We start from the raw sequence: 15077 nt of genomic DNA, 5'->3' as shown, positions 1-15077 counted from the left end.
GATGAATCGATTATCAAAACAATTGTGAGTTGCAGCCCTACATCAATGCATGGTGGCATAAAGGCTTGTTTTAACCTCTCTCTCTCTCTCTCTCTCTCTCTCTCTCTCTCTCCCCCTTCCTTCTTCCATTCCTCCCCCCTCTGTCCTCCACAGAGAGAGGTAGTACCGTCCACACGCCTGGCAGTCATTCCCCCAGCCTTCAGTACCAGGACTCTGGCTGCGCAGGCCACAGAGTATGCCTTTGCGTACATCCAGGTCCCACAAGACGTAAGTACTTTACACACATCCCGGTAGCTGGGGAAGCACGGGGGTGGTCGGGGTTTATGGCCGTAATCTTTGACAATCTGTGTTTGTGTGGCTGTGACTAGAGAGCAGTGTGTGTTTGACTAAAGAGCAGCACTTTAAAGTGCTTAGCATGACATTAGTGTTGTAACTCTGTTAAAACCCTGCAATCTCAGAAGTGCCTCAACGGTCTGAGTGGAGATCACATAGACATCAACACACACACGGTTTGGTCTGAACAGACAGCACATTTACGTGTGTGTTTGTGTCCGTGTGTGGCCTTTCGTGTGTGTGATTTTAATGTTTTTACTTGTCCTTGCCAAAGATCTATGTGTGTGTTGCTGTCACCTCCCCCCTGAGTCAGTGTGTAGCAGGGTGATGTGGTCCATCTGGTGGCCCAGACCTCGTCCTCACCTCCATAGCCACCCTGTCTCTGTTCTACAGCTGGCACAACCCTCTACTGCACTTTTACCCCCTTTTCTCTCCTTTTGTCAGACCTGAGCATTCTCTCCCTTCCTCCTACTGGTTACTGGACCAGTCTATGTCCCTCCTCCGTTTGGTTTCTGTTGTCTTTCTGTACCTCTCACCCCCCCCCCCCAGATGTCCTCCCTCCCCTCCACCTGGAGCAGAGCGTGGTGCCAAATAGGACACTCACCTACCTCCCTCTGACTCCACTCCCCAGCCACACACACTCAATAAATACAGTCATTCACTTCAAGAAATAAGCAATCATATTTATAAATGTTTATAATGTGAAACTATAGTAGAATATTTGTTGTTTGATTGTCTACTATGCATAGTTTAGACTTAAACATGTGACATACGACAGTCTCTTACACTTAGTCTTGCATATGCGTCTCTTTAGTCCATTTCAGGCATCTGCTCGCCCTGCTCCGGGCCTGTTAGTGTCATATCCCACGCAGCAGAAGGCCCTCATTCACATTGCATATCTCCACCTTGTTCTCCTTGGCTTGATCATCATCTATCTGTCATATATCCATCTGTCTGTCATGTACCTAACATCTAGTCTCTCACAGTCCATCTCTGACACTTGGTTTGTCTATCTCATTTCTCGCCCTTCTGCCCTCCATCTCTCTCTCGCCCTGAGCTATCCCGTGGAGTGTGTGACTAGATGATCACTGGTAGAACAGGAAACAAAAAGCCCCTCTGATCCCCCCCAAACACTCGGCATGGCTCTCTCTCTACACACACACGCACACTCATTTGTCTTTCTACACACACATTCTCACCCCAAGGACAGCTTGCTCAGGGGTTGCCATGGAGACAGGACCAGGCCAAGAGGAAGTGGGGAAGCTGAATGGGGAGTTTAAATGGGGGGGGGGGGGGGGTATTAAAATGGGTGTGTTTTTTTTCTTGTTTAACCCAGAACTACAGTCTTGTATAAATGAATCAGATCACCGGTTCTGTTCTGCGTCCATATGTGTGAAGAGATCGGAACCACAGCGACGCGTTCCACCCCTTTGTCTTTAATTACGAGCCCCCCCATTCTGAAATTCAACAGATAGAAATACCTGTGAAATTGTGATTTATTTATTTATTTTCCCTCCCAAAGACTGGAACTAATGTTGCTTGTTATCTCATGCATACCGATGTTCATGACTCATCTACTGTCCCATTCATGTATTCTGTTCCCCAGTGGTTGAGCGTCTCCATATTCTAAACTGGCTTCCTCGTCTCACTCTCTAAGCATAATGTGTCCCTGTTACCTCCTTTTAATAGAAGGATAAAGAACACAGGCCAACAATACAAATGGAAAAACGTTACCCACTCACCTTTAAATACTGTGGAATTATTGGACCAACGATCGGGCTCAGTGACCTTTGTCAGATTTAACTCCCTTTCCCCTCTTCCACCCTCCTCTTCCTCGGTTAGGAAGATGTGCGTGCTGAAGTCGTGGACAACCTGGTGCGGGACATCCAGAACACCCAGTGTCTGCTCAATGTAGAGTACAGCGGGGCTTCCTGCCCCCACGTCACGCTGCAGTTTGCCGACTCCAAAGACGACGTGGGCCTCAACCTTGTCAAGGAGGGCATGGTCATGGTGGAGGTCCGGAAAGAGAAGCACCTGCAGAAAATGGTAGGAAAAGAACAACCTGCATGGAGTTCAAGTTCTGTTTACTCAGGGGTTTTCGTCATGACACTGCAGCCAGAGTAGTATGTTGTATATACCAGTAGTAGCAAACTGTAGGTCCACGTGTTAGCAAAAGACATTTACCAAAGGTCCTTGTGACTTTGTCAGAGTCAGCGAATGGTGTCTGGGGTATTTTGTGAGCCTTAACCTTATAGAGCAGTGTATTGTCTGAATTATTGCTTTAGCATGTAGCTAAAGAGATGCATCTCCCTGCCCTCACAGCTCTGTATCCACTGTCGGACGGTGGCCATTTTGTATTATTATAACACGCCACTTGTTTGCTTTCCTTCATTATGCTAATTCATCCAGCAGACTAAAAGCTGCTTTGTAAATAAAAGATAAGCAGAGAAACTCAGCCCCTATTTACCTCTCCTACACATCTGAACATTTAAAGTATGTTGACACAACCACCATAACATTTGAATAGGCCCAACAGTCAAAACAAACACATAAACATATTAATGCACGGCCACACAGACACACAAATACACACACACACATCATTTTGGACAAGGTGACCCTCATTTCCAATACCGCCAGTCAACCACTAAACTATTACAACCCAATGAAAGTCCAAGTCAGCCGCCGTCAGTCACTGGCTAACCATGTTGTGTTGTGTTCATGGCCAGGGAGCTCACCTTTGACCCCTTTGGCAGTCCTGTAACTACCAGCTTAGCACTTGATAGTCAACTTGTTTCAACAATGTTCCAGTCCAGTCAGGCTGTATCCTATGTTAGCTTTGGCTAACAGCATTGCTAATTCAAACAGGTGAGGGCAAAACCAAATGGAATGGGGAAAGCCTCTCGCTTCGTCACTTCTACACCCACTTGGCCTAGGTTCCTCTGTCATCTTAACACGGAGTTCTAACTGCTGCCATTTTCTCAAATGGCCTTTAGTTTCTTATGTTATTGTATTTTCTAGGTGGAAAACGGCCATGCTGTCATGATTGTTATCTAGGGTTTGTGGGAAGAGTAGCCATTATTGTCAAGCTAGATCGGTTTTGTTTTCTGGATATGCCACTTGTAGATGTAGATACGCAAGAACGCTGAACACGTGGCAGTATTAATTAATACACGCTACTGTTGTTTGATGGAGAGAATGGCCAGAAAAGGGGAATTAATGGGAGGGATAGGCATTTGTCAGACGAGTGTGATGGAGAGGTGGAGGAAGGCAGCCTGAGGAGCTGGTAGCTAGGCGGATAAGGACCTGAGACGGGGAGAGTGCTGTCCGAGTCAGGCACAGGGAACCCAGGCATACATCACGGCCGGCTCTGAGTGGCTGACGGCACCAGCACGTTTCTGTGACGGACAGTTGGCCGGAGGCCTCAGAACACAGATGTGGCCATGTGGAGTTACTGTGTCGTGTCGGATCGACACGCTAACACTCAGGAATGTTGCCTTTATATGACCGTGTTTGATATTACTGTAGGAATGGGATTACTGGTGTACTTCTGTACATATTTCATCATACAGTCATAACATGATTTGCAGATGTGGCTGTGTAGATAGACGCTTGCACTTTCCTTTAATAATTATTAATAATGAACCGGTTGCTGGGTGCGTTTTGTTGTGTGGTCCAAACCACGATCTTCAGAGGAGACCAGGTGTTAGGGTTACTCTGAAACACCTGGTAATATGGTGACGTAATTGAGTTTACGTGGATAAGACCCAACCAAAGTGTGAGTCTAAATTAACTCACTGTTTCTATTTTAGCCATCACATACTGTTATCCTAGAGGTTTAGTCTGTGTTTTAGAGATGTGATATAAGGATGAAAAGACACTATTTTCTAAGGGATTGCCAACTCGTTCTGAGAAATAAGCATCTTATTGATTCTAAAAATTCAGCTGTTCTGCCTTGTTAGCAATCAAATAGATCCATGAGGTCTATATTTATTTGGTACATCTGGGATGAACTGTATATTAAAAATGATTGATAGCAGTGCATCATCTATTTCTGGCTTTATTATTGCAAGGGAATGATATTGAAACAGTACAGAGCTAGTACTCATTTACACCCCTGTCACACAGAAAAAAAGCCCACAGCATGATACCAAGCTAATGTTCAGAAAGGGTCCATTCGGTTGTGTTTCAGGCTGAAGAGCAGATAAATGTTGACAGGAGGCAGTCTATCCAGATCTGTCCAGGCCTCTCCACTCATACGGTGACTTGTGAGTCAGGAACCCCCTGAAACACAATGTCTTTGGCAGAGCAGACGGCTGGACCTCCCCCTCAGCCACACTCACTCCCGTCCTTCTCAAGCCTTCGGCCCTCGGGCGGGCTGGCACGGGATGCCGTCTTTAGGGAGAGCCCTGGCACCACCTCCCCCTCCCGCCGCCCCCTCACTCTCTCCTCTTTTTTTCCCCCTCATTCCATCTCACCCCATCTGTTGATCTCCATTTTCCCTCCCGTCCACCTCGTTCCTCCGTCCACGGCCCATTCTTCCTCTTTCAGCTAGCCTAAAGAGAGGTTGCACACAGCAATATGGAATGGCAATTGAGGAAGCATCCAGAATTTGCATGCATTAGCATGTCTTTGAGAACACCACCATGATGAATTATAATCCGTGGGAATTAAAGTAAAAGACGGCGGATCAGACCTTTCATTCGCCCCTAAATGAGATGTGATTTAAAATGCAGTTAATGCTAATTATTTACGCTGTGCCTTAGCTTGCTCCCTTTCACTCGTGTCCCATCTTTTTGTCACTCTCTCTTTCCTCTCCCCTCTTTCAGTTTCACTCGTCCTCTCTCTTTCTCTATTTTTCGTTCACTTCTGTTCTCGCTCCTGTTCTCTTTCTCTCAATCTGCCTCGTTAGGATTCAGGTTCATGCTTCCCTTATGATGGTATTCACACTGAGGTGTGTGAGATGAAGCGAGGACGCCCCCCCCTCCCCTCTGTGAGGCAGTGGACCCATCCACATTACTAGCAGACCAATTCCCATAACTGCCAACCCGCATCCGCCAGATCAATGGCAGTGGATTTCAACACAATCTATGGGCCATTATTCTCCTCAGACTTTTGCACAGCAAACACTTTTATCTTATTACTATAAGAAAACCTATTTAAGCACACCTTTCCACGCAGATCCTTTTAAGCTCAACTCAAACACGCTCCGTGTCCTGGTGCCGTGTGTCTCTCTTGCTGTCCTCAAACATCCAGTTCTCTCATGGATTTGTGGAATTTCTTTGAATGAAAACAGGATTAAAACGTGAGCATTTTTCCGGGGTTTCTTTAGATAACAGAAGACACAAACACCGGGGCTATGAACACAAACACTTCCAGCGATCATTTGAATCAGAACCTGACATCCATTCTTTGCTATTGTTCTTGGTAGTTCTCAGGGTAGACCGATTGTAGTGAATGAGATGTTAATACTAGTTGAAGTAGAAAAACATTGATAATTGACGGCACACTGAAGTCAGGACCCAAACTGTGTTCCTTAAGTCTGTTGCATCATCCATCCATTAACGGGGCATTGCTGTATACGAATGTCCACTGATCCCCTTATTTAAGGGAACTTAATGGCTGATCTGTTGAAGCTTCAACATTTTTGTGTGACTGTAAAGTATAAGATGCAGTGTACCAGTTGTTAGGCCTACTTTGGAGCGTTAATAGTTAGATGTATGTCAGAAAATGTCATTGAAAGAACGCTTCTAACTCTGTGTGCTGCTTTTTAAATGTAAAAATCTGTGTTTGTGGCCAAACTTTAACCATTTCAAATAGGATGTATTGATACTATTAAAGAAAATCATGCAAGTCATTATTAAAGTTTGACAGCACTACTATTTACATTTAATTAGGACACAATCTCTCTCTGCATCTGACTTGACTCAGTCTTATGCTCTCCCTCTGTCCATGTTGAATCTTTGTCTTTCATTCTTGCTCTCACACAAAGCGTGTGGAGTGTGTTATTTCCAGTGTTAGCACCACTAGCTCCAGTCTTTGTTGGTGTTGTGTTGTGTTTTGTGCGGGTGTGTAAGTGGAGGGAGCCTGCAGAAGAGCAGCTGTGATGTGGTTGAATCCTGAGAGCTGAGAGGCTGCTGTTGCTTGAAGCCCGAGCTGAAGAGGGAGATGAGAGCCAGGGATCAGACCAACACTCGCTCTTAATTGCTGTGCGGCTCTGCAGATGAGAGGCCCCATGGGAGCTGTAGTTTATTTCCTGTAGATTATTTTTTTATTTCAGCTCTGTAGCTAAATTGCACTACTGTTAGGGAGTATGTATGTGCTTCCTCGCGAGAATTAATGATTTGCAGTGTACGTTTTCCTACACAAGCAGAGATGAGGCGCTTTGAGAAGTGTCGTTTTTCAGTGTAAACTAGACCTCCCCCCTGATACAGTTGAGGTGTCTCATGGGAGGTGTCGTTTGTTTGCAGGTGTTACATTGGTTAAAGTGAAAATTGTTTTGTGGGTTCAAATTAGGTACCTAGTGCAAGTGGAATGGTTTCATTATGGTGTAATTGTGCCAGGGGAGAAAAAATGTAGGATTTATGGTCTTCTAATGTGGTGAGGGCACAGATATCTGAGACTCATTGCCCCATGGGAAATGTATTTTCTTCTGTCTGTGATTGTACAGGCAAGACGCCACATGGGATATGTGGGTTTGCCAGATTGTACAGCCATCTACACTCGTCACTAGACAGTGAAGTCCGACTGTTGTCCTCATTACCTTGTGTGAGTTTGTGTTGGACGTCCTAATGGACACTTTCAGATTGACCGTTCCCCTTTGTCACTGCACGGTCCGCTGAAGGCCCTGCAACACGCAACTAGCCTGGATCTATTTACCCTGGTCAGGCCATCCAAACACACACCCTGGGGTCAGAAGAGGACAGAGAGATGGAACCAGGCTATGTCATTTAAACTTCCTTCACTTGGCAGTGGGCCATCTCATGGGGGAAGAAAAGACAATAGAGAAAGTAAAACAGTATTAGTTCTAGCCAGGCTCGTGGAGACTTTTCTTTTCCTCAGTACTGTGCAAACTCTTCTCAGTTATCTGGATTGGATTCCCTCTTTTTTTATCTCTCTTTTATTGTATCACGATCATTTAGCTTTGTTTATATGCGAAACATTTTCTTTCAGTGGGCTTGCAAGACTGTGATTACATCGGTCTGCCTGTGTAATTTACCATCAGCCTGCACAGCTATAGAGCAACTGGTTTAGAGCGGTTTTCCCGGGTCTTGTATGTCTCCGTTGTGTGTCAATACACACTCACACACACGTAAGCCAGGTCCTCTGAAGGGGCTTTCCCTCGCTGTTGGTCTCTGATCACCTCCGACAGGCCACGCTGCTGGAGCTACCGGCATGCACTGGGGCCTGTCCCAGCATGCTTCTGATGGGGTCTTCAAGGATGGAACACGCGCACTTGCATGCAGGCATGTTGTGCCGTACCAAAACGCACGCGCGCTAACACAAAGCCCAGAGGAAGAACTGCGACTGCTGTGATTAAGAAAGAGGCTTTTAAATCAAATGTGTCACTAAAATGTGCAGAGGAAAAGAATGCAAAGTCTTGTTTCCTCTCGGACAGAGACCTGAAAGGTTCTGTGTGAGAGAGATCCTTAGGAGCAAACAACATGAACTCAGGCAAGCATGACTGGAACTACCAGGCCAGATGGACACAGCCAGACTAGTTATTGTACAGAATCACGCTTTTTACCAGCAGGTCAGTGTGGGGTTGAATAGTGACATTGGGATGTTTTGCGAGTGGGACAAAGTAGTGGTTTAATGTCTGATGCTTAGTGTTGGCTTTGTTGTAGAAAACGGAGCACATTATCGCAGATTCACTATCGTGGGGTTTCAAAGGTATCATCTGCAATGAGTCAGACGTTATGGTAATGATGGTCCTGTCTGTACCGATAACAGGATGCCTATTTTCTGTTAACATGCACTGTTCAGCCAGACCATTTGCTGTTCTCTCACATTCCCACAATGCATCACTTACGCACCAGATTCACACCTCCTTTCCAAAACCCGCTGTCTTTCGTGAGCACACTGGCACCTAAACACCACCTGAGCTTAATGTCTTACCAAACCAATATACATAAATGCGCGCACACACATTACACTACCTCCCCATAAAACAACACAATACCGAGCCACCAAAAACAGAAATACTTAGTCTTCTACAGACACAGATACTCTAACCAAAAACGCCATAGTCCACTAGCTCCCCAGTGCCAGATAGTGCCAGGTTGTAGACCAACTGACCGGGCTAGTTGTTACCAGGGGCATCTGCTTGGCATATGGAGCTCTGTGGGACCATCCAGTGCCACACGCTATATACCATTTTCTCTTTGTCCACCCCTACCGGCCTGCTGGAGTACCCAAAGCCTTCCCCACCCACCTCGGTTCTTCATTTGGTTGGGTGTATAGTTCTGTAGTGTCTTCAGTTTGCAGGATAACTGCCTGCTGATTGTCCCTTTTAAAGTAGAACTGCTCCGGTGGCTGGGGAGAAGACCTTGAAAGGTTAGGTAAACACACACTTTTCTAGCTGTCACACAACACACACACGTCGTACTGTAGTGGAGAGAACAGGAGTACACTTGCACCTGTCAGGAAGACACCCCTTAGTTGGCTTGCTGGATGTTGCTTGGACGCCTTTTGCCCAGTAGAGTACTGACCCTGAAGAATGGCATGTGGCTATCAGAACCAGAAGCATGTCAGAGGTCTGAGCAGGGCGATGGTGCCAGGGTAACAGATTTAAATGAGGGTTTTATAAAAAGACAACGACTGTCTGGTGGAGTCTCAACTAGGGCATTTAACCTTCAGTAGTCCTGAAAGCAACTAGGCAACAAAGTACCAGGCTTTTATATGGAGCATTGAGATGGGCTCCCAGCTGCTAAAATGCCACCAGAGACCTCTAAAGTAAGACGTTAATGCCATTGACTAGGACCTCCATATGGTGACATCTGTTTGGTAAGAAGAGAACGATGTTGTCGTCTGCTGTCCTCTTTTTAAAATCTCCCTCTTATTTGGCTTTGATGGATAGCTTATGCAGCAGTTGCACTTTTCAACAGCCCAAACACAAACAAACACGTTTGGGTGTGCAAACTCTCTCTCTCTTACACACACAAAGCTGTAGGTTCCAGATGTTTTTGTTTTTTCAGTGTCTGCTGCCATCAAATCAACCAGTGTGTATCAGCTAGCTAAGCAATTCAAGTTGGATGCAGAATCCAAACACTGCAGTTGTCCGTTCTCTGGGATCATTTTCCAAGGCCGGAATCTCATTTGTTCTCCTAATAAGTGATGTGTAATGGTGGTTTATATGGTGCTGAATTAAGTACAATCCCTCATCCTCCCCCATTGATTCAGTGGTATGTTCTTACCTCTCACTCCTCTCATCCCTTCTTTTTCCAGTGCTCCTCCTCTCCTCCTCACCACCCTCTTTCTGTCTATTTCACGGCCTCACTCCAAAGGCCTCCCCATGGATCAGGCTGCCAGGGGTTTAAGTGGCTGAGATGGACCCAGCGGAGGCCTGGATTGGTGGACAGAGAGGAGGGCTTGCCAGAACCATGTAGAACTAAACTGCTCTGTCACAGTGCACAACAGCCTGTAAACTAACACACACAAACAAAATACCCACAAGCCTCCTGTGTTCGCAGTCCCCCCCTGTCCGTCCGGATCTCCTCTACGGTGATGGATGTTGTAACCACTCGAAGAGCAGATCATTTCCGGGTCTCCTCCTCCCCTGTGAGGGCTGTATTGGCAGCAGTGGTCAATATGCCCGGCCCTGCATGGCCAGGCTTGACAGTCGTCTGTCTTCCTGCCTCTTGTTCTGTCACTCACTCTCTCTTTCGAAGGGTTAGGGGACGGTGAAGCACTCACTGAGCCTGTCCACCCTAGCCTAATCCCCCACACACTCCAACCATAAAGACCCTAGGCCTCTGACCTTCTTACTTTATTTCAACCACTTAATTCTCTGTCAGAGCTTAGCCGGACTAATCACTTGCCCCTGTGACGCGGCACAGTCACAAAGCAGGTCTGATTTCAGCTCTCCCCCGAGGCAGTAGGCACTCTCTCACACCGCTAGCCTAGCGCTGACTCTGAGAATGTGAATGCATTTTGATTGTAATTAAATGCTACGTTAAAGACGAAGCACTAAAACGCTATCTTACTGTACAGATGAGACACTTTGGACTGATTGCTCACAGCTTCGGCGTTTCCTCGATCAGATAATGGCATGGCAGCTGGGGTTGTATTGTGCCGTTGTCATTCCCTCCAGTGATTATTGGTATATTTGTTAGGCGCCCCGCGTAGACTTTTTTATTTTTTGCCATTGCAGCGATGGTTTATGTGGCGGCGGCGGCGTCCTTCAATTGTGTCCTTGTCATTCATCTGCACCGAGCTGAACGGGGGAAGGTATCCACTGTTTGATACTAAATGAAGGCAACCAGACGAGCGGAGGAGGTCCCTCAAGTTTTACGATGACCCGGTGGGTCTGTCTCTGTGAGACAGTCTGATTCAGTTGCATTGCTAACGAATGTTCTCTCTCTCTCTCTCTCAGGTGACCGAGTATCTCAATGGACAGGATTCTGCTAAGAGTGCCAGGGTGAGTGTCTCATTAAGTTGTGTTAATATTAGAAGGCAACACAATTAGTTGCCTCTTTCAGAGCATTTGTGTCCTGTGAATAACTTTTTTTCTTTCTCAGTCCTAGTTCTCCACTTTCCGCCTTGCACAATGCAATTCAAATTAAGCCAAGCTTTAGTGGCTTGACAGGTAAACAGACCGTTGTTAACACAAAGTAACTCTAGTAAGAAAAAGAGATCCACTGCTCGCTCGCTCTCTCTCGCTCCAGTTCTCAGAAGACATCTCATTGGCAAACCGTGCTGTCCTATATGGACGCTGGCCCAAAGTCTGTGCAGCCCCACACTAGGGGAGGGGGAGTCCACATGTCACTCAGTCCTCCCGCCTACCTCAGCACCTCCCCAGGGCCAGTCGCCTCAACAACTGGATGTTCTGGTTTTCAGGGGAATTGGAAAAACAGCCTGTTACGCAGCACATACTTTTGGAAGCTGACATGGCAACGCTCCATCTGCATAGTAATTAGATTGGTTAAACAGTGCAGAAAGGGTCGGGCACATGCGGGCGCTCGGTTTGGTGCTCAGGCGCGAGAGCAGTTAGCACATTGTCACGTTCACACTGGGACTCCTTCTCAACAGTAAATGTGGTGTAGACGTTCTCCATAGCTATAAGGTAACCACTAAATGAAGAGAAAGCAAACATTGTTGTCCGGCTAAATAAGACATGAGAAAATCCGGGGGGGAAATAGCATTTTTATGAAACTCCCACATAGGAAAACCATGAAACACCTGTCAATTTGGTGAAAGCTTATGTTTGTTTCAGTGATTTTAGAATGATTGAATTACTTGTACCCTGAGGCAAGTGTACCTATCCAGCGTTTTGTATTTCACATTAGTTGCTAATTCATGACTAGAAATTCCAGAAATATTACCCAGTACAATGTTTATCATAGAGCTCACTGATTTATTGACAATATCCTGCAATTTAGCACTAAAGCAGAAGCAACTTGGTGATTTTAAGGTTTACTTCAAAGGATGTAGGTAAATGTAATCATAGTTTAAATCGGACATCCCCACTGTGCCGGTTTGAGCACTCCTCTAAAATCAGTTTGTTTGAACTGGGTCAATTTTTTTAAGCTTTTTTAATTGCCAGAATGACTTTTAGTCCCATACAGCGATGTGAAGTGGAAACTTGTAAGTGTTCAGGTCTGTCCTATTCAGGTTAAATAGCCAGACCATAATAATTTCCAGCTCTCATCTATGATCTATTGCCTGGTAACAACCTCCATGTTAAGTCGCCCAGTCGCAGGCAAAATGGATGTCAATGATATGCAGCTCTCCAAAAGGCCAGAATGAGCATCAAAGCGTCCAAAGAAAAGAATAACACAAAAGACATCATTGAAAACATCGCTTCCTAATGACTGGTGGTAATTAGCATTGGCGCTAATTGAGCGTGAACTGCCTGTTGAGCGCACACACTTCTGATGAGAAGTGGAGGGGGTTTCGGTCCTTGTAGTCTTGCAGCATCTCACTCAGACACCCTCCTTGAAACACGTCGTCCCATACCTCTCCTCTTTTGGCAACCAACAGAACATTTAGTAGGGATAGAGGCGCTTGATGGGGCAGAGCAAGGCGAACGGGATTTAATGGAACGAAGGAGGGAAATAGTCAGGGATGTGTATGAAGCGCTGGGCTTCAGTGGGCAAGCACAAAAGGATTAAATGTCAATGTGTCCTAATTCGCACGAGGGCGTGAGAGCATGCTGATGTTAGGCACTATGGAGGCTGTAGCCTAGAGCACCTTGATTTCATGTATTAAGGAACATGTACATATTGTTATACTGAGAAATGGATGACGTTGTAATTTCCTTAGACTGCAGTGGCAAGAAAGTGTCTGGATGTAAAGGACACTTCTCTGATAGCTTCACATTGGAACTCAGGCAAAACTTTGTCAAAGGCTGCCTAAAAAGAATACAAATCATTAAGTCCTGTGGACATCCAAAAAACGTATGTTGTTTATCAAGGTGTTCTTGAAACTATGCCTGGTGGTGTCATATGTTTTATAGGTCAGTGGTCACTTTTACGCAGAAACTATGTTGTGAGCTTGGTACAACAAATCACGATAAATGTTACAATGGTTTTGACTGTGCATTTTTCTACCTGCATGGTCTGTTTCATTGTCACATGCTTTCTTTGCTTTTCTCATGGAAACCAACATCTAAATAACTAAAGATACTACTCTCCCCCTGTACTGTTAGCTACCCCCCAACCACTTGGGGCAGCTGGTAGTCCGGAGGCAGGGTCCGAGTTTAAACAGGACAAAAGGAAAGTTAGAGAACGTATTATTTCGATTCACAAGAGGACAGACCAAACTTCCTCAGCACAGTGATATAGCAGCACGGGCCTGAGTTTTTTTTTGCCAACTACCAGCAACACAACCGGGGGACTTGGGACTCATTCGGGCTCAACTAATTCGGGCCTATTCCTTGGATCCTAGTGCCACCTCAGGGTTGAAGTTTTACCTGCCCCTCTTAAACTGCTCAGTGCACTAAACACATATTACTCTGTTTTGTTTTTCAGCTCAACATCTGGCGCTACGGAGACTTCCGCGACGATGATGCCGATGAGTTTGGTTATAAACTGAAGAAATGAAAAACGCCACACGTTCCAAAGACCAACACCCAAGATGAGATGAAAAACAGAAAACAAAAAGACAAGCATTCTTCTATTCCTTTTAATTCAACCTACATTCATCCTTCCAGTCCCCTCTTCTACAGATCCTTCCCCCATTCTGACTCTAAAAGAGCATGCAATAGCCATTTACTCACCATAAAACACTGACTCTCCGAACCACTTTCTGGGCCTTCCTGTTCTACTGCAGTTCCTTATGTTTCTTGCCTCGCTTTGGCACTCCGTTAATTGCCATGTCATCCTATTTTCATGATTTAGTGATGTCATCTGCCCCTTTCAACCAATCATGCGCATTGCTACCTAACCCTATCACCGCCAATCCATGCTATCTGTTCACAGGGAAAGTGGAGGGGTCTACCACAACAGGGGATTCATTCACTTTTATTAACAGCTTAGCGCAGAGAGAAATCCTTCCTAAATCAATGATGCTAGGCCGAAAAATGTAAATGGTGTTTATTTTAAAAAGCTAGATTCAGAGCCACACAGAGGGGAAAAAAACATCAGAATATTTTTGTCCTTTTGACCATCTGTGTGATATGACATTTATGTAAGGAGTCTTTCTCTCTCCTCGGCCAGAAAGCCTTGAAAAAAACATTTTCTCTACTTTCTCCTCCCTTTCTTTCTGTAATGTTTACATATTGTATGATCTTGACATTATGATCTGTCTTTCGTGGTCTCTGTTCCTGTATGCAGAAACAGTGTTTGAATTTGTTTCCGTATTAAAACTTCTGCTTAATAAAAATGAGCAAATTATAAAAACAAAGCCTGAAGCCCGTTTCTCCTTAAATGACCAAAGTGTCATTTCAATTGGTGTATTTAACCAAAGTGGTAACATGCTGAGCGGCGCTAGTGCTAAAGGTAATCTTAAAAAGCTTACACATCTCATTTGCATTGTAAACAAGGCATATTGTCAAAACGGTATACGCTCTTCAGATTATTTAAACATGACAAACTCTTGACTGCAGTCAGTCATTAGCACATCCGCTGTGACATTGCCTGCGAGGCCGTTCAACACTTGTGAGAATAAATGTGCGCCCTGCATTATTAAACACTACGTGGTAGCATTGGAGCCGGCCATATACATAGCATGTATTTCTTTTGGAATGAACAATTACAACCCCAAACAGATGTCCTGAATTTCAGGTGCCTAACACTTTTTAGGAGCTCATGATGCCTACTTCAGCTCCTTGAGTCTGATTACTGTTCTACAAAGCTTTGGGTGTCCTGGCCATCATGGGCCCGGCGTTACTTCAGAGCAACGGCCCAACAGAATTGGGACAGACGCCAAGAGCACTCAAGCCCGGAGATGCCAGAAAAAGCAGCAGGCCACGGCCCGGGTGGGACCACACACAAGCTCAACCCACTGGTCCAACTTCCGAGGCCGCGCATTACGATTGTGTTCCTCGGACGACAGCAACTCCCCGCCCAACCTGCGGACACCAC

At 45.6% G+C, this 15077-nt stretch overlaps 1 protein-coding gene across 1 annotated transcript in view; it reads left to right on the top strand.

The window, feature by feature from the left end:
• snd1 (staphylococcal nuclease and tudor domain containing 1) overlaps positions 1 to 14397 on the top strand; it is a 182970-nt gene extending 168573 nt beyond the window's left edge. The window contains exons 21-24 of the mRNA XM_010887370.5: positions 154 to 267; positions 2176 to 2379; positions 10928 to 10972; positions 13524 to 14397. Of these exons, the coding sequence (XP_010885672.3) occupies positions 154 to 267; positions 2176 to 2379; positions 10928 to 10972; positions 13524 to 13595 (435 nt within the window). The 3' untranslated portion in view covers positions 13596 to 14397. The remainder of the gene's footprint in view (positions 1 to 153; positions 268 to 2175; positions 2380 to 10927; positions 10973 to 13523) is intronic.
• Positions 14398 to 15077: the final 680 nt, after the last annotated feature.

Source organism: Esox lucius, chromosome 23, assembly GCF_011004845.1.
Source record: "Esox lucius isolate fEsoLuc1 chromosome 23, fEsoLuc1.pri, whole genome shotgun sequence".
Classification (NCBI taxonomy): domain Eukaryota; kingdom Metazoa; phylum Chordata; class Actinopteri; order Esociformes; family Esocidae; genus Esox; species Esox lucius.
This window is presented reverse-complemented; position numbering and strand designations above follow the sequence as displayed.